General features: G+C 35.6%; 1 protein-coding gene across 15 annotated transcripts in view; it reads left to right on the top strand.

Moving 5' to 3' along the window:
* UTRN (utrophin) overlaps positions 1-20,637 on the top strand; it is a 589,012-nt gene that overhangs the window by 515,056 nt on the left and 53,319 nt on the right. For all 15 annotated transcript variants that reach the window (XM_074397323.1, XM_074397322.1, XM_074397326.1 and 12 more), the window contains 4 exons: positions 4,585-4,786; positions 11,402-11,487; positions 15,814-15,971; positions 18,113-18,279. In XM_074397323.1, the coding sequence (XP_074253424.1) occupies positions 4,585-4,786; positions 11,402-11,487; positions 15,814-15,971; positions 18,113-18,279 (613 nt within the window). The remainder of the gene's footprint in view (positions 1-4,584; positions 4,787-11,401; positions 11,488-15,813; positions 15,972-18,112; positions 18,280-20,637) is intronic.

The raw sequence follows: 20,637 nt of genomic DNA, 5'->3' as shown, positions 1-20,637 counted from the left end.
TGATCAATCAGCATCAGCATGATTTAATCTTAGAACTATAAAGTTAAATGAAAAAATTAAATGGCAGGAAAACATTGTAACGCTTTGCTCCATTTATATGTAGTTCAAAACCGTGCAAAAGTAACTGCTGTATTATTTAGGGATGCATATACACTTTTTAAAACAAAGTGAAATATAAAGGTATATGGTTACCCCTGCAATGGTGAGAGGATGTAATTAGGAAGGATTTCCAAGGGGCTTCCAAGATATTGGTAACGTTCTATTTTTTGTTTAGCTGTGTGATGGACTAATGGGTATTTGTTCTATTATTTCTCTTTAGACCACACATATGTATTTTCTGTATTCCTTTGTAGTTTTATTTTGAAACTTTATGTGATAGCTAATAGCAGAGAAGCAGAACGGAAGTATGTTCCTAGGAGGGAGAGAGTCCTTTTATTACGAAGAAGAAGGCAGGTTTCCTTGATGAGTGGGCTTATGAGCCAGGCTATAAAAGGCACCTGGGGCTTTAGGCATAAGGCAGTTAATTCGGGATAAGAAGAGAAGGAGTTACCTGTGTGAGAATTAGGGTATGGATGGTGTTCAGGGAACATCAAGTCAGAATCTGAATGGAATAGCTTAGTTCTTTGTCCAATATCCAGAAATTTCCTTAAAGTTACTTTAGGTCAATGTGAAGGTCATTTCTTTCCTGAAATTCCTCTCAATTTTGTTCCTCAGGCTCTTGTTGTGTTGTATTTCATGTTTGGCTATTTTTCTTTATATAATGGGGAGCCATGAGCCATTTTCTGTATTGTGGGAGTTTAGAGACAGGGCCAGAGATGGGTGTATGCTTTGGGGAATGTTTAAGAAAGACCGAAGGACAAAGGAGAACAGAGAATGGGTAAATAGTTCAGGTGAAGGATGATTAAGGCTGAGCTCGCTGGGAGTTGTAGCAGGGGAGATATCTAAGCATGTAGATTTTTAAGGCTGCCTGGGGAAGAACTGATGACTAGGGGAATTGAGTAGTTGGTAAATTGTAGAGGGTGGTGGAAGGGAGGATATTAGGATATTTTAAGGTTTGAAGACTGAATTTCAGCATGACAAGAAGGCCAGGCCTTTATGGGCAGAGCTTCCTGAAAGAGAATAATGTAGCTTTTGTAGTGAACAGAGCAATGAGACATGGGTCAAGTGTTGAGGCAGGAGATCAGCAGGAGAAAAGAGAATCTGGAGACATCAGAGAGAAGCAGTAACAGAAGTAAGGCGAATGAGTGAGGGCCTCGGCTCACAGAGCAAAAGGCCAGATATGAAACCTTAAGCTCTGCCTATATTTCTGAGGTGCTTGGGGAAGAGGAGATAGGAGAGATGCTAAAAAATAAAAATAAAAAATAAAAAAAAAATAGTCACATAGTGTAAGACCTGGAGAAGCATCACAGAAGCCCAAGACTGGGTGCTAAACAGTGTTCATTTTCTGCAGAACAGAAATGATGATGTACTTCTATTCCATCCCCTGTGCCTTGTATGTGGGATTAAAGAAAAGTCAGAAGGTTGGATAGAAAATGATTCTGCTGTTTGTTTCATTTACCACATGACTGAGCTGTCATTTGTCTCCCTTTGAAATGAGAAAATCTTCATCATAATTCCTATGAGTTAAATGTAGTCACTTCTTTAAAGGTATCTGAATGTGACACACTTCAAGATGATTTATGCTTGACTTAAGCACTAAGGCAAAGTGTCAGAGTAAATCACTAAAAATTGAAGACATGATAGTCTGTGGGATATGGCAAATTAGTGTCACCGCTACAGAGTGTATAACCAGGGAGACTTCAGAGAGAAATGCAAGAACAGCCTGATTCAGGAAACAGGCGTTTTGGAATTTGGACTGTTGTCACCTTATGCCATGTGGAGATCCCATAGCAGTGCTGTGTTACTGGCATAATCAATGTTGGAATTCAGAAAACGTAGAGCCTTTGGCAATATTTGGATATGTTTCTTGGTGTCTGTGGGGAGCTGTAGTTCCCTAGCTAATGCACTTTATTAAGCCCTTTCCTTTGTCAGGCACCTGGCTTCTACCCTCTAGTGGTTTACAAATGAAAACTGTACAGTTGATCCTCGACACCCAAAACTTAACAGTCAGTTAACACGTATTTAATACGCCATTATTATATACTCTATTCTTACAACAGAGTAAGCTAGAGAAAAGAAAATATTAAGAAAATCAAAGAAGAGAAAATGTATTTAATATTTATTAAGTGGAAGTGATCATCATAAGGGCCTTCATCCTCATTGATTTCATATTGAGTGGGCCGAGGAGGAAGAGGACGGGTTGGTGTTGCTGTCTCAGGGGTACCAGAGGCAGAAAGCATAGAGGAGGTGGCAGAGGAGGCAGGAGAGGCAGACACACTCGCTGTTTAACTTTAATTGAAAAAGATCCATGTATAAGTGGACCCTCATATTTCAAACTTGCACTGTTCACCGGTCAACTGTACAGTGTAAAAGAATGAGGTAAGAATGACAATGAAAATTCCAGATGGTTCTTAGTTTTTTTCTGACACCATCTCTAACTCATACGAAGCTTATTTGACTTATTTTTGTTATTAGCTTAAGTTTACCAATGATACATTTGACATCTGAAGGAAATGGATCTGTCTGTTATCCAGAGTTGTATGCTTATGTGTGTCTTTTTCTTTTTTTAAAAAAAAGTCTTCCCTGTTGAGTTGTTTTTGAAATCATTTTAATCTGTATGAGTTTTAAAGCAATTCTTTTATGTTGTAGATAACTTGAAAAAATAAGTAATTCTATGGTACTCAGACAGGTAGCATGGACACATTTCATATGTCTTTAAAAATTCAAAATTAGTAGTTATTCAGTGACTACAAATGGATAAATACAAAGGAAGCTTTTGTTCATTTTAGTCAAAATATGTCATTTTTTTTTTAGAGAACAGTCTTTGCATCAGGCAGAGAGAAATAAGTAGGTTTTAAATGTACATAACCTTATTTTTTCTCTTTGCTTCTTATTTTTTAATGATAAAAAGTTAAATATATAACATATATGTATATAACCAACTATTTTATCTTTGCCTCTTATTTTTTCTCTTTGCCTTTTCTTTTTTTAACCTAAAAGATGAAAAAATAAGAAAAAATGGGATTAGAATTCTATCAGTTTAATTTTTTTTAATGCTAAAAGGTTAAATACAGAAACAGAGGAAGAATTTTATAAAAACTGATTTCTATGAGCAGACCATAAATTAACGTGGGCTCTAATTTTGCTTATCCATGTGTTTAGATTTGGAAGAGTCATCTCCACATTCAATAAATGTATAGATAGGTGTAGTTTGATAATTGCCTTGTCTCTTTGTTTTCAGTTAGTGAATGAATGACTCAAAATAGGTTAAATTAAAAAAAGATTTTGTCATTTTCATCTCAGCTCCTCCTCCAGGCCTCTGCAGGCCTCCCCTTGGGCAGTGTGTGCCTGGCCCATGCGTTCCTCCTGTCTGTTTCACTGTAAGCAAACACCACTCACGTGTAAGCCACACCCCCCACCACCCTGCAGTCCACCATTCCTTAGAGCCTCTGGGCTTGACTGAATTCTTGCCTTCGCTCAAGCATTTCTCTCTACCTGGAATTCTTTCCTCACTTCATACGGATCTCTTGTATTTTATCTGTTTTTCAAGGCCCATTTCAAATCACAGCTCTCCAGAGAGCCTTTTCCAGTAGTCCTTCCTCTCCAAGAAGTAGCAGCTCTCGTGGAAACTGCATATTCTTCACGAAGGGCATGTTTATTCCTCCTTTTAGTAAAGCCATCAGTATGTCTTTGAGAGCAGGGGCTCTGCCTTCCCCTCCTGGGCACACCCTCTTGCCTCCAGCCCCAGCCATGCCCACCATAGATGCTGTACACATGAAGAGAAAGGATGGGAACAAATTTGTGGAGACTGATGGATGTGGGGTCTGTCCTGGGGAGCTCTAGTATTTCTTCTTAGCTACAGGTCACCTCTGTGTCAGAGCATCGTTGGAAGCAAACCAGGTTAGGGCCAGATTGTGACAATCTTATAGATCAGGCTTGATTCAGTAGGCAACAGAAAGCTGTTACTTTTCTACAAAATCTGTTTTTTAAAACAGCGTCTTCAGTAAACTTTGTATGTAATGATGTGCATGATAAAAATCTGTTTAAGAACAATTAGTTTGGCTGTGACACAATGAAGAGGAGAGCAGTGCTCAGGCTGTTTGCAGGAGTTAAGATGAGAACAGCTAATAGTTAAGAAGTGCCGCCATTTGGAGTAAGTTTGGAGATTTATGCCTTGCTACATTTAAAAGCAAAAAGAGCCTAGCAAAGAAAAAGCCAGAAACAGAAAGTAGGAAAAATTAATATTCCAAAGACTAAAACATGGGATAAGATTGAGAAGCGACAGAGTTCAGATTCAAAAGTATGGAAGTGTGGTAAAATGTAAGAATGGCAGTGCTTTTCTTTCTTTAAAAGTTGAAATTAGCTAAAAAGGATAGATTCTTAAATTGAAGGATCAAACTAAATACTTGAGACTAGAAATGCTTTTGTTTCGATGTTGTTATGTAATATAATGACTGTACACATTCCTTCTTCTCCCCTGGTTAGTGGATCTCTTAGAGTTGAGTACAACAAATGAAATTTTCAAACAGCACAAGCTGAACCAAAATGACCAGCTCCTCAGTGTTCCAGATGTTATCAATTGTCTGACAACAACTTATGATGGACTCGAGCAAATGCATAAGGATCTGGTCAACGTTCCACTCTGTGTGGACATGTGTCTCAACTGGTTGCTCAATGTTTATGACACGTAAGTTTGTATTTTTTCCCATTAAAATACAATCGTTGAATGAAATATGTTAATTGAAAATGTCTAATTTTTTAAAGTGAATTTCTTAATAAGTGCTTTCAATTTACTTTCCTAGCGGAAACATTTATGTTCATTGTTGAAAATGAATGATTTTACAAATCATTGAGCTCTTAACAAACAATAGAACAAAAAGGAATGGACATCTTTTGTTTTAAAATTTGGCTTTAGTTTACAAAGACTGTTACATTTATAGTATTCTTTGCCAAGAAGCTAGGAAAACAATATAGCTAAGTCCTACTTCCTTCTTGTTTCATAATATCTCATAGTATTTCCTTCTTTTCAAAATAAAAAATCTTATATTCATTGTTATTAATTACAATAATTTATTAGCTCAGAATAATCCACTCTACAATCTTTGTAATGAAGAGTGATTTGAATCGCTGTGAATGAGATAGTCTTTTAATATTTACTTTATTTACATAGTGGTTACACCTTTTTTTTTTTTTTTTTGAGACAAAATCTCGCTCTGTTGCCCAGGCTGGAGTGCAGTGGCCTAATCTCAGCTCACTGAAACCTCCACCTCCCAGGCTCAAGCGATTCTCCTGCCTTAGCCTCTTGAGTAGCTGGGATTAGAGATGACTGCTACCACATCCAGCTAATTTTTGTATTTTTAGTAGAGACAGGGTTTCGCCATGTTGGTAAGGCTGGTCTGGAACTCCTGACCTTGTGATCTGCTGGCTTTGGCCTCCCAAAGTGCTGAGATTACAGGCATGAGCCACCATGCCCAGCCGTATATATATGGTATTTTAAATAATTTATGCTACAGGACACTTTAATATCTGTCATTTAATTAGGTACTCACTGTTACATAAAGAACATTCTCAACTCCTAGCATAACTCATTTGCCATTGATTTGGCCCTTTTGAATACGACAGTGCATTTGTGAAATAGTCAATTCCAGAAAGACCTGCTGTGGGCCAACACTTCAGAAACATTAGGAATTACTTATTGTTCTGGTAGAGGGTTAAAGTATGCAAATATGAAATAAGAAAACAAGAACTGGTGTGGTGCAGTGGCTCACCCCTATAATCCCAGCACTTTGGGAGGTCGAGGCAGATGGATCACCTGAGGTCAGGAGTTCGAGACCCGCCTGACCAACATGGTGAATCCCTGTCTCTACTAAAAATGTAAACATTATCCAGATGGGTGGCAGCCATCTGTAATCCCAGCTACTTGGGAGACTGAGGCAGGAGAATTGCTTGAACACAGTAGGCAGAGGTTGCAGTGACCTGAGGTCATGCCGCTGCACTCCAGTCTGGATGATAGAGCAAGACTTTGTCTCAAAAAAAAAAAAAAAGAAAGAAAGAAAGAAAGAAAAAGAAAAGAACACTAGATCTGTTGTTTTCCTCTCATGCTGAAAAAGTTACTGTCTGTTCATTAGCTACATGAAAATTTGTATTTATCAACTTCTTCTTTGATTTAGAGATAAAGAAGATAGATCATCATAAATACACACATTTAGGAGCTGATTGATTCTGTATAAGAAGTAAATAATGATGATGATAGCTTTAGCAATTAATCAACTAAAAATTTGGGATTTTTTTCTATTTCTTTTAGTTTACATGTAATAACTGTACATATTTATGAGGTACACAGTGATATTTCAAAACATGCATGCAGTTTGTAAAGATCAAATCAGGGAAGTTAAAATATCCATCACCTCAAATATGTATTACTTCTTTATGTTGAGAACATTCAGAATCCTCTCATTCATCTTTGAAACTATGAGATAAATTATTGTTTACTGTATTCACCCTACAGTGCCATAGAATGCTAGAAGTTATACCCCTACCTATATGTAATTTTTTATCAATTAATGAAACTTTCCCTATCCTCCTCTCCCTGTTTTTTAATTAGAGAAGTATTTCATCATTCAATGTTCACAAATACCATAACAAAGTCTTTCTAAATAATCAAATAGCCATTGTGTGCTTGAGGGCTCTTAAGAATCACACTGAAGCATGAGTCTCAGTTACCATAATGAATATGGGATTTACAATATCCCTGTCTGATATTTTAAAATACATTTCATTTTAATGCAAATTTTAAGTTCTCCTAGGGTAAAGATTACCATTAGCCTTAATCCACCATTAAGTTACTCTTCAATAATTATAATCCTCAAAAGATACTTTTTCATAGTAAATTCACCAAAATAGTTGGTCAAAGGTGTTTTAACTACGCAGCCTATAACTTAATTTTACATCTCAGGAAAATTGCTAAATTTATAGAATACTTAGGAAGTCCATTCAATCCTATGGAGTATGGTAGAGGAATATGTCTTGAACCACATTTTAAGGAAGAACTGGAGAAGAGGTTCAGTTGCCTTCTATTGTCCGTGGCTCTGACACACTGTTTTGGTGTTCTGGGGCTGCCATAACAAAGAATGATAGACTGGATGGATTCAACAAGAGAAGTTTATTTCCTGACAGTTTTAGACACTAAGAGTCTGAGATCACAGTGCCGACCACGTTGAGTCTTTACTGAAGCCACCCTATGTGGTCTGCAGATGGTCCTCTTCTCCCTGTGTCTTCACATGATTTTTCCTTCTCTACTGCATGCTCATCTCCTCTTCCTCTAAGGACACCAGTCCTATTGGATTAAGACTCGTTCTAATGACCTCATTTTCATTAGTTACATCTTTAAAGCCTCTGTCTCCAAATACAGTCACATTGGGAGGTACTGGGAGTTAGGACCTTAGCATATACATTTTAGGGGCCACAGTTCAGTGTGTAATGCACACATATGCTGTTTTCACCAGACAGCCCAAAGAGAACAGTGCCACTTGGTTGGGAGGATGCAGAGTGTGAAATGGTGTGATTCATATTCCAGGGAGTTAAAGGTTGGCATAGTTCCACTTCCCACCATCAAATGGGAATGTGTGGGAAATGCTACACTCAGCCACTGTGTCTCATTTAGAAAGACAGTATCTCAAAATTTCTCATTTTTCATTTTAAAGGAAAAAAGCCGTTCAAGACTGATCTCCCTTCTATGCAAAAGAAAGATAGCAAAGACCATGCTGGATCAGAATGGTCTCCATTCAGGGTAGCTTTCTACCTTGGAGAGGAGTATTGGGGATTAACCTACGGAAAAAAAACAGTTACTCTTATGACAATCATGTCAGACAGCCAGAGCTGGTTGACCAGGTTTCTCTAATAATCACGATTAATTTATTTATCTAAGTGATAGTTATTAACTCTTTTTAAGCAATAGTTTTCTTTGTGAATCAGGTAGAAGTTACTATCTGCCCTCCAGTTAGGACATGACAGGCTCATACATCTGTGAATCTGTGGAGTGGTACCTTGTTCTAACACTTCTAGTCATTCAGCTACCATGACATTCACTCACTTATCATAAATCCCTGACTACCTTCCTTCCTGTTGTGTGATACAGCCAGAACTGGTGTTTTCAGCTTCAGCCAGCTCTTGATGATGCATGATGCACACACAATAGATCACAGAATTCTCAAAGTAGAAGGATTTGAGGATCTTTAATTCTGCCCTCTTCTCTTTACTAATTGAAAACCTCACCCAGTGAGATGGGAGAATTTATCTACCTATTGCATATTAGTCATAATTAAATAACTAATATTCAGAGTCTTTTCATAATTACTTGATTATTCTTACAATATTGCCATATCTATGAAAAATAGTACTTTATTATAAGTAAACTGTTTTTTTTTCCAACTTTAACATGTACCCAACTCCTCCTGGTATTCTGAACTTTGTAAACATAATTTATTTTCATCTGTCATGGATGACAAGAATTCAGATTTTTGGTTCCAGTTGCTGTGTGAGTTAGCAGCTACTTAATGTTGGCATCTTAATTTCTCATCTGAAAAATTCAGATAAAAATATCCACTCTGCTTACCACACAAAAGGTGATTATGAAGGGGTAATGAACTAATATATGTAAAATGTACTTCATAAAGTTAAAATTGATTGTATTTATGAATTTGCAGCCTCACTCAGTCATCTTCCCAGGTTAAAAAGTCTTAATTTCACAATCTTCCTTCTGGATTTAATGGAAATCAAAAGCATTTAAATCATGCTTTAAAGCAATAGTGTGGAGTACTTGGTTTAAGTATATTTTTTTCCTACCAAAAATGCTAACCTCATTTGCTACAGTGTCAATTTTTCCACTATTCCAAAGATGATATAATTTTAGAAAGTAAATACCTTTACAGTTAATCTAATTTCAAGAGTTGCCTATGAAAACAGTTTGGTGAACCAGTTATCCTTGATGCAAGTCCTTGTCCCACCTGAGTGCACCTTATCTCTGATGCTCACACCCCTGCCTCTGTGTCCTTGCTCAGGCTTTCTCTGTGGTACTCTACTTTCTCCTACTTGGGACAGTCATGCCATGACATGCCTTCTATGTCTGATTTTAGATTTATCTTCTCTGTCACATGTTGCCAGACTAATGACTACCTAGACTAAATCACTAATCACTGATGACTAGGCAACCACAGTGATCTTGTACTTGATTTTTTTATTTCTATACATAAAGGATTGTTTCATATGTTTTCTAGTTGTGTCCTTATCTTACCTTCTTCAGCTGGTGTGTGAGTTCATCAGGGGTAGGAATCATGTCTTCTAATTTTCTCTTGGTTCCAGCAGTACACAGAGCAATGCCAGGACCCCAGTAAGCCTTAATAACTATTGATGATGTGATGAGTGGATGATTGACAGCATCAATTGTCTTCCTGATGATGTTCTTTTCTTGTGTTGTGACAGTAGAGTTGGGGGTCAGGCTTTAATGCATATTATTTTGACCATTTTTCCCTGTAGGGATCACTTTATCCTTAGCCACATTCGTGTACTTGTCTCAACCCATTCACAAAGCCTTCTGTTACCCTCTGCAAGAATGTTGTTTGACTGTATCTAGAGAGTAATAATTTCCTGTTTTTGAAAGGAAGCAAATATTGTCTGTTTCATGTGACTCCTAAAAAATATAAAGTAGAAACATAATTTCTAGAATGGCTCACTGTAGGGTTAATTTGAAACTAGTGTTTCTGTAATTGTGAGAAACTGGAATAAGTATATTAATTTAGAAATTCTACTTAGAAGGGTTATGTTTCTTTTAGTATTAAGTATTAATTATTTCATAGGTTAATTCTGAATGTCATATACATTCATACTAAGGGTTCAGTAAGTTTGTTAGATATGATTTAATATAAATTATAAACTCTAGCCTATTGAGAGAGTACTTTGAGAATACATTGCACCAATCCCTAAGCATGTTTGTCTTTTTTTAATTTATTTCATACTTTATATTTCTAAATATGTATACAGAAACTTCCTTGAATACATATAATTTGAGAATAGAATAATATCAATTAGTATTAGTAAAAATAGCAATAAAATCAAGAATTAAATATAGTTTGGCAAGAAGACTGCATAAAATTAAAGTTGCATGATATAAATATTTATGTTTTTAAAAGAGCACAAATTGTTAACTTTTTTACATTTATATATTTATATAAACATTTGATTTTAGGTTTTAAGTGTGCTACACTTGTGTATTAAAAACATATAAGAAAATTGACAATAAAAGCCTAAACTAAAAATGGGTTCTAAATCTGCAGTAATAAAGATAGCAATAAAGGCTTTTTTTTCTGGACTGTATGTTATTCCATAGCAAGGATCCTATCTTATTAATTTTATTAATTATATTCCAGTCTCTAGGACTGGAACAAGTGTGACTAGCATTTGGTAGATTACTCAAAATTCTTTGATAAGCAATGAAATTAAGAAAACTCTATGCTTTTAAAGATAAAATAAAATTTCTCACCTAGTCAACTTATAAGTGAAATAGAAATGACCTGTCATTAGCATTGTGTAAAACTGTGTTCCAGTATTGATTAATTAATATATTCTGGTTTTAATTATAATTTGATACTTCCCCAAATAGAGATTTCACATCTGTCTAAGATCACTGATGTTTAAAATTGTAATAATAATTTACAAAAACTGCATTGACAGAAAATTAACTATATACTAAGGACTTATAACTTGCTGAATACTTAAATACCAATATTTATACTTAATCCTTAATTATGCTTATTGAGCAAGTTATAAGCCCTTAGTATATAGTCAACTTTCTAGTCTGTTTTTTTGTTTTTAGCTATATCACTAGACTTTTCTTGCTGTATGAACTCACATGTATACTGTGTGTACATCTAACTATTTTGAATATTGCATCTATAATTATTAACAGATAGGTTTAATTCATGGTATTTTTAAAGGTGAAATCTTTTCAGCTTTATAATAATCATTTTCATTTTGCTTTAATTTGTCCTTCTTAGTTCATGTGTCATGTGCAAAGTGACTTCAGGCTGTGTAGTCTTCTAGACTTGGTCAATCACAATGTTACTGTATGTCTTGAAATTACAGTATAGGTTTAATATTAATTGTTAAAAGTTAATAGAAATGTTGCATCTTTAAGATACAATTATTTTTAATGCTTTACCCTCAAGAAAATAGTTATTTAGAAACAATTAACATGCTGTATACAGTTTTAAATGCATCTAACACATTAAGATTCTTATAATTTTAGGGCTCGAACTGGAAAGATTAGAGTGCAGAGTCTGAAGATCGGATTGACGTCTCTCTCCAAAGGTCTCTTGGAAGAAAAATACAGATGTATGTAAAACCTTTCATATACCAACCGTGTTGTAGTGATAATAATGATTATAGAAATTTATTGGAGACTTAGATTATATAATTTGCTAGTAATAATAGTTTGCACTCTTTTTTTTTAACCCTTACTGTGCCTATACTAAATTAGACAAAAGGGTGGCAGTGCAAAGACAGGGGGCTTTGTGTGAAATGAAAAGCTGATTATAGGACTACTTGGTGAGGTGCCTGGATGGAGTGAGACCCAACTACAAATTATATTTTATTTAATTCTTAGAATAATCCCTCCACAATGTGGGCATTGGGATTTCCATTTTCTGGCTGAGAAAATTAATGCTGAAATAGGTTAAGAATCTGTCTAAGACTGCAGAGCCAGTAAGTGATGGGTCTAGAATTAGATACTAGGTTTTTCTGACTCCAAATCCCAAACTTTTTATTTCTTTATACTTCTAATGCTTAAAAAAAGATGAACCAGAACCTTTATGGACATAGATGATAATCCTAAATAAATATATTTTACAGTTGTGACAAAATAAAAGTGATTTTTAAAAATTTTATTGTATTTGGATTTATCAAATAAATCAGCAGTGTTCCTTTACCTGCCAGTTAATGAAAGGTATCTGGGTTTTGGAAAAGGCTTGTGCTTGGGAGCCAAGGAGACTTGTCTTCAAATCTCTACCACTTAGTAGCTGAGTGTCTTCGGGCAGGTTATGTGAACCCATTGAATGTTGCCAACTAAGAGGTAATAGTATCCCCATTTTACAGTTCAAGAAGCTGAAATTTAGCAAATTTTCTTCAACTTAAAAATGAAGCTAATAATTCCTGCTTGGAAAATAATTAAGAGTAATGTTTAAGGTACCTAGAAATAGCAGTTGTTGAATAAATGGTAGCAATTGCCTCTGAGTCCCCAAATCCTTAACTACTATCACATATCTTTTGATTTAATTTTGTCCTTAAAATGTGAATTTGATCCCACCACGTATATCCCCATATGATTCTTTATAGAGAAATCCATACATCTGTGGGAAAGGATTAGGGATCTTCTGTAAATGGAAAGATACTAAAAAACAACAGGATATTTGATTATAGGCCCTGTAAACTAAGTTCAGTTTTGTGTCTTATGTGAACATGCATACATTTTAAAAGCTTTTATTTTCTGGGATTACTGTGAGGTTACTTGATTTTGAATTTCAGGTCGAGATCATGATGACTTGTTTTTCCTACATAATTTGACAAGAATGTCAGTGAAAATAGATGTGGGCTCGTATGAAATGAAAAGCTGATTGTAGGATTAGGAGGTAGGGTGCCATGATGGAGTGAGAGCCTAGTTAGCCATGCAGAATAAAAGCTTTGCACAGGGCTTCTGCTTTGTGGCACTTTATCCAGAATTTAAGTAGTTTTCAGAATTATGACCATGAAAAGATATAATTTCCAAAGCTGAAAAAGTTACCATTTTATAATTATCAGGAAGGGAAAATGTTAATGAAAATATCCAAGTTCCAAAATTAGAAATTGATTTTTTCTCATTTTTGATTTGGGGTTTCTTGCACTCCTGAAACAATCAGGGTTCTCTAAAAGTAACAGTTATATTATAGATTGGAGCTTACTCTGAAATGTATGCAAATTCAACCTCAAAGCTTACATTGTCTGTAATTCAACATTAACTTTCAGATTTTGGCAGGGGAAACAGAAGCCTCTGCGGTAAAATTTCTGATTATTTAATTTAATCCATGAAGTATGCCATTTTAGGACTAATTAAATAAGAAATCTCTTGGCTCATAATCTTTAATCTAAATCTTACTGGAATATTCAGACTTTGGAGTGTCCTGGGGTTTTGTTTTGCTTTTTACTTTGAGGACCTTCACCTCTGTGATTCACTGATTCAAGTTTTTATTTTCCCCATGATATTAGAACACTTCCTCATTATTATTTCCTTTATTAGAATTAATATTCAAGACAGTTTGCTCTTCAAACACAATGGCAGGGCTGCCATTCGAGATCATTTTTATCTGCCTGAACATTGATTTTATTAATACAATGGCCAGTGTCAGTGTCTCCACCCCATAGCACCTTCTTCTCTTGGTGCTTTCCTAAAAATATCCCTGTTTAGGTTCTAACGGTGCCTTGGCCTTTACGCTTGCAGCTGGTTAGCTTCCTTGCCTCATCAAAAACGTATTAATAGACCAGGCACAGTGGCTCATGCCTGTAGTCCTAGCTATTTGGGAGGCTAAGGTGGGAGGATCACATGAGCTCCAGGAGTCAGAAGCTGCAGTGAGCCATGGTCTCACCACTGCACTCCAGCCTGGACGACAAAGTGAGACCAAAACCAAAAAAAAAAAAACAAAAACAACGCTTGAGTGTGTGTGTGTGCGCGCGCACGCGCACACACACACACACACACACACACACACACACACACACACATTTTCAAACCATCCTTTTAAAATATCATTGGCATCTCTTCTGTGCTGATTTATAAGAATTTGAGTTTTTATAACACATCCCCTTACTCTGACACTGCTTTTTGTATCTGACTATAATGCTGAGAATGTGAAGTTTTGTAGGAACTTTTATAAGGTTTTACAGAAATATGTCAAAATGTCTAAGGACACTTTTCTCCTTATGTTTTTTTTAGGTAGTTTTACCTTAATAGCGGCATAGTAGTGTAGTCATATGCCTCAAAGGAGGAAAGTTGGGCGCAGTTGATCTTGCTGAAAAGGTGCACTTTTGTATGAAGATTATTATACATATGCAGCAACTTTGTATTTACTTAGTATACCTCTTCCCAGGGACTGGTTTAAAATGAACATCATAATAAGACTCCTGGATATTTTATGTCTATTATAGACTTATTTTTTTAATGGAAAGAAACAAGTAGAGCTCTAATCAAATCTAAGTGAAGAAAACGATAATAGAAATTACATTGATCTTCACTGAATTTACTTTCCCTATGTATGCTTCTAATTAAAGCCATACTTCATTATAATTACTGTGTCAGTATCACTGAGCTTGGTTCAGTTTGAAATTTCACCATTGACAGTGCTAGATCTAGCATTATTTTACTTAAAAAAAAAAGAGAGAGCATGATACTTTTTGATCTGAAACTCATTTATCAGGTACAGTTTGAAAATGATTTTTAGAATCCAAGAAATATTTACTCCCCTTTCTTCTATTCTTCGAAAATTTCACATGAAGAGCATTAGATTTTCTGTGCTTTTGAATTTTTAGAACTTGAAAATTTCTTTCCAAAAAGTATTAATTTCTATAATAAAGTGGATTGTTCATATTTGAAATTTCTTCCTATTCCAAAAGTAATTTATCTTAGGATATTAGCTTTATTGTTGAAAATAATATAATAATTTTAATCTTCAAAGTATTGCTTATGGTGAATCAAGGTAAACCAATACTGGACAAAATAGAAGAGTTTTAATTTTATTGAATCAAGAAAATTATAAAGCAGATCAGTTTTTAAATGAATGGGAAAACCTAAAAACTATGAAAATATGCACACATTTTTAAATTTGATTAAATGTATTTTATTACATGAAGTAAAACAAAAATAACATTTATAGGTAATAAGGAATGGGAGACTGGCCCAAAAAAGAAAAATCACACCTTCTTGTCCTTTTTAGTACATGTAAAATTAGATGTGAGTATAAAAGTCTTTAAAATAAGTTACTACATATAGATTCAGTAGAATATTGAATTTAGGCGTGAACACAAAGTTGGTGAATCTGTTAAAATTTAAAAGTTTATTATTTAAGGCACATTTATTCCTTTGTTTTTTATTTTTTATTTTTTGAGTTGGGGTTCCTGCTATGTTGCCCAAGCTGTTCTCGAACTCCTGGCTCAAGTGACCCTCCTGCTTTAACCTCTCTGGTAGATAGGATTACAGGCATTCATCACAGCACCCAGCTGTGTCTATTCTTTTAACGAGTCATGGAGGAAGCTTTGTTTTGTCTCATTCTTTCTCAATAAGAAGGGAAGTTTTTATGAAGATCATAAAATTAATTCATATGCGTTTATTGCATCATTTTAAAAAGGAAAATTATGTTTATTGATTTATATATGAATGATTTATGTTTATATGTATATATAACCCATTTTTGCAGGAACGGGCTAACTACATGTTTCTTAATCTAATATCATATGCAATGCAGAATATTAAGATCAGAATATTAAGGTCATTAGAATTCAAAAGACAACTAATCAGATTCATGTCCTTCTGAAATTTTTTAAATCTTCATGGTTCAGTCCACATTACGAAAGATATATTTTAAGTAAAACAGCACCGTAGGCAGGTGGAAGTTAACCTCTTACACCTCTTTGCAGATCTCTTTAAGGAAGTGGCAGGGCCCACAGAAATGTGTGACCAGAGGCAACTGGGCCTGTTACTTCATGATGCTATCCAGATCCCCCGGCAGCTGGGTGAAGTAGCAGCTTTTGGAGGCAGTAATATTGAGCCTAGTGTTCGAAGCTGCTTCCAGCAGGTGAGTACGAAGGATCACCGGTATGTAGGATGTGTTGGGGAAGGGTTTTGAGCATGTTCTATGAATTGGAGTAGGGAAGGGCTGAAAGCAAGTGCTGGAAGACTTTAGGTACCATCAACAAGTGAGTATTTTATTTCTCATGGCATGGCACATTTGCTTCAAAAAATAGCAGCCCTTGCAAAGAGACTTGCTGTTTTTCTTTGATAAAATCTGCAGTCTGTAACCTGTGCCATTAGATTGCTGTTTGTCCTGCCCTTTTCCTGGCCTCCTCTCTTACCACTCCTCCCTTTGCTCTCTGTGTTCCAGGTGCACTGTTTGGTTTTCTTGATTCCTGCCTCAGCGGTGCCTTTAGACCTGTGTCCGCTGTTGCGCTGTTCTTCCTTCCCCTCTGCCTGCTGACTCCCTTCTCATCCCTAATCCTTACTTGATCCTTAGATTTTTAGCATAACTCTCACATCCTCTGAAAATCCTTCTTTGGCCTTTTCAGATAATTCTGTATTTTTTAAATTATATTCACCTTAATATCCTCTACCTCTTCCTTCTAATATTCGGTACGATTATAATTACATACTCAATTATATAATTCATGGCTTAGTGTTTGTTTCTTCTGTAGGAACCTAAGCTCCCTGAAGACAAGGGACTGTGTCTATCATTTTACTGTTGTATCCTGTCTTAGTTTGTTTAGACTGCTATAACAAAATACCATCAACTGGGTGGCTTTTAAACAACAGAAATTTATTTTCTATAGTTCTGGAGGCTGTCCATAAATCACGGTGCTAGCAGATTCAGTATCTGCTGAGGACCCACCTTCTGATTCATTGCAGCCTTTCTTGCTGTGTCCTCATATGACAGAAGAAGTGAATGATCTCTCTTGGGCCTCTGTTGCAAGGACACTAACCTCATTCAAGGGGGCTGTACCCTCATGACCTAATCATTTTCTAAAGGCTCTGCCTCCTTGTAACATCTCCTAAGTGGTTAGGTTTTAATGTATAAATTTTGGGGTGACAAAAACATTCATATTATTACATTTCCTGTCCCTTGAACAGCATACCTACTTTAATAAATATTTGCTAAATAACTGAATTAAAATGTCCTAAGTTCTTTTTAAGGCAAGATTTTAAAAATATATATGCATTGAAGATGTTATCGAAGTGCCCGTCTTTTGCTTTGAGACTGTGCATACAAAAGAATGATGTACAAAGTTTTATACTGATCTAAGTTACTAATTTTAAACTGAGAAAGCACTTTAGTTTCTTTTTAATGTTTACTGCATATAAAGACATTTTAGAAATGTTACTACTGATGTTATACATATGCATAAAGTACAAGTCTATAGATATTTTGGCAAAGCGTAGCCAGTGATTTATCATTGCTGGGGAAAAAAATGCTCACACCATATCTTTGAGGAGAATTGATGTCATGGGTTATTACATTTTATAATGGCCCCTTTTCTTATTTTAGAAATACCAAAAGTATCAAATGGAAATTCAAAATACGATTTATAGTCATACATGTAGGTTCACAGAATGACCTCAGCAACAACAGGAAGATGAAATTGGTAGAAATTTAGCTTTGCACATATGAAAATTACTTCGTTTTGGGACTTGAAGAGGATTGGGGAGTTTTATACAATTTATCCTGATAAATTTGAAAATCCTGCAAAGTACATCCGTAGCAATATGATTCCCATCTGATAATATAAAGGGACTGGGGCAGGACACTCAAAAATGACAGCTTTTATTTAGCATTTATCATGGCCTTCAAGTTTGTAAAATTATCGGTGAGTCTTTCACAAGTTCTTACTGTCTTAGATGAATGAGTTTTATAGAATTATTTATGAAAAAGATGACTTTGAATTGGTGGTTTTGGTTTTTGCCTTTGTTTCTTTTAAAACCTGAGTATATTGAAGTCTTGATAATTTTTTACTTCTTCCTATGGAACAATTTCTGCTTTGTCTACTCTAAGTTCTAGAATTTTCTTGCCTTGAAGAACTTTAAAGCATTTGTGACTTAACTGACATGAAAAGAGATATACAGTTTTCCTCTTCTGCACAAATTTTCGGAAGATTATGAAGCAACAACACTTGCTACAGTTTAAAAGAAGACATTTCTTCACTTTTAATATATTTCTTTTTTCACCAGAATAACAACAAACCAGAAATAAGTGTGAAAGAGTTTATAGATTGGATGCGTTTGGAACCACAGTCCATGGTTTGGCTGCCAGTTTTACATCGAGTGGCTGCAGCAGAGACTGCAAAACATCAGGCCAAATGCAACATCTGTAAAGAATGTCCAATTGTTGGGTTCAGGTAAGGTGTGCCAGCACTGGAGGTGGCTATTTTCTGTTCCCTTTGTGTAATCTCAGTGGTATGTCCATCCTTCATTCTCATTCATTCCCTTTTGGAGGTTTGCCTTCTAAATAAATGGTATGCTTAGCGTGTCTCATCTATCTAAAAGTAGCATTTCTTCTTATAACTACTATATGAAGCATAATTTATTATTTTTGCTGTTATGATTGTCACTTACTTTGGTCAGAACCAGAGATTTTTATGAATGTCTGTTTACTTAGGTCAGGAAATGATCTATGCTTGAAAATTGTCTGGCTGATCATACATTTATAACCTTGATGGAATTTGGTAAATATTCTGAGGTCTTTGGGGTCAGACTTAGTAAGGAGGAAACAGTGTTTAATTACCAGCTGAGAAGTAATCAAATTACTTTGTATTACTTCTGCCAAGTTTGATGTGAAGTACGTTAACCCTCCTTCTTCCCATGAGGAGCACTGCTAAATGCAATACTTTAATCAGTGTATCAGAGTCTTCAGTTTGTGACCCCAAAGCAGACTATGCAGAGTCTGTGGTTTTTCCTAAGGTGGAGACGTTTGGACATCCTGGTCTGTTCCTCTAACCATAGGTATGCATTTGACTTTTTGCATATTTATATTTCTCTTCTGGGGGGAGTCTAGAAAATAGCCCCAGTTTAATTTGGAAATCTGTTATGAAACAACATAAGCCTATTTAGTAGGGGAATTCAAGATTTTATGTATATCTTTTTTTTTTTTTTTTTTTTTTTTGAGATGAAGTCTTGCTCTGTTACCCAAGCTGGTGTGCAGTGGCACAGTCTCAGCTCACTGCAACCTCCATCTCCTGGGTTCAAGCAATTCTCCTGCCTCAGCCTCTCAAGTAGCTGGAACTATAGGCATGCGCCACCACACCCAGATAATTTTTGTATTTTTACTAGAGATGGGGTTTCACCGTGTTGGCCACATTGGTCTCAAACTCTTGACCTTGTGATCTGCTCTCCTTGGCCTCTCAAAATGCTGGGATTACAGGCATGAGCCACTGCACCCGGCCTTATGTGTATCTTGTATTCATACCTGAAAAGGAAGTAACTAACATGGTGATTCTTGGGAGAGTCAAATCAGGAGGGCTAGGATTGGTTGTTGTTGTATATAATATCAATATTAATACCTTGAATTAAACAGAATTGCTTTCATTTGACTGACTTTATCAGCATAATAGTTTGTATGAAGCATATCATTGCATTCTCTGTGGATGGCTAACATAAGAAATGGAAATTAAAATGTTTTCTTCTCTCATGCTTTATGGTGTAGTTGGGGAAGCTAAAATATTGTGAGTTCAGAGCGCCTTGCTGCTATGCATTCTAAGAGGATGAAAAGACAGGTAGTTAGTATAAAGTAGAGTGAGCATTAGCCTGGCACACAACCAAGGTAATAGATGTCCCAGTGGAAGTCAAAGGGCAAATGTTGGAAGAAGAAAAATGGGAAATTTACAGTTTAAATGCAGCAGGGTTCTTGGAATGGCTGTATTTGGAGTACCTGGTAGACACAGATGTACAGGAGAGGAAAAAGCTGGAATGTGGCAAGGTCAGGCTACAAACTGGGAAGATAATTCAAATGAGAGGTGTAGTCATCAGAGCTAATAATCACTGCTATTTATTGTTTACTTTATGTTAGACAATGTGGTAAGAGGTGTTGCATTTGTTATTGTGGTCACTTTTCATAACAACTCTGTAAGATTGGGAGTATTACCTGTACTTTACACCTAAAGGAACTAAGACTCCAAGATTAGTCAACTTGCCCAGGCAGCCAATTTTACAAAGACGAAGTTGGGATTCTAATCCAGATCTCTTTGGTTCTCGAGTTCGTGTTCTTAATCAAGATGGTTTTAAAAAGCAGATTCGATTTTTAGGAGAAGAGAGATTTAATATTGAGTTAATTAAATGATATTGAAAAGAACAATTGATTTAAGGCACTAATTGTTAGACCAAAAATGTTACTCTGGATATAAATTGTAATGTGAAGCCGTGGGAAATATCCAGATTAATTGACTTGGGAAGAGACTGCCATGTATATACATGGCAGTGGAGGATAGGGCAAATTTGAGTGACCTTTAATGTTTTATTTCTTAAATAAAAATGATCTGAAGCCATTACGCAGAATATCAATATTTAACTGAGTTGTGGGTAAGTGGATGCTTATTGTATTCTCCCTACTTTTGAATAAACTTGAAATATTTAATAAGAAAAATATGAAAGTGCATTATAAAGGGTGAACAACCTGAAGTGTTCAATTTTGAGGATTTAAGTTTCTGCTAGTAATATCAAGCTGACCTGCAGATGTATCTATGATACAGATGTGGAGTTGA

This window comes from Saimiri boliviensis, chromosome 4, assembly GCF_048565385.1.
Source record: "Saimiri boliviensis isolate mSaiBol1 chromosome 4, mSaiBol1.pri, whole genome shotgun sequence".
NCBI lineage: Eukaryota > Metazoa > Chordata > Mammalia > Primates > Cebidae > Saimiri > Saimiri boliviensis.
Note: the sequence above shows the minus strand (reverse complement) of the source record. Positions and strands in the feature narration are given on the sequence as shown.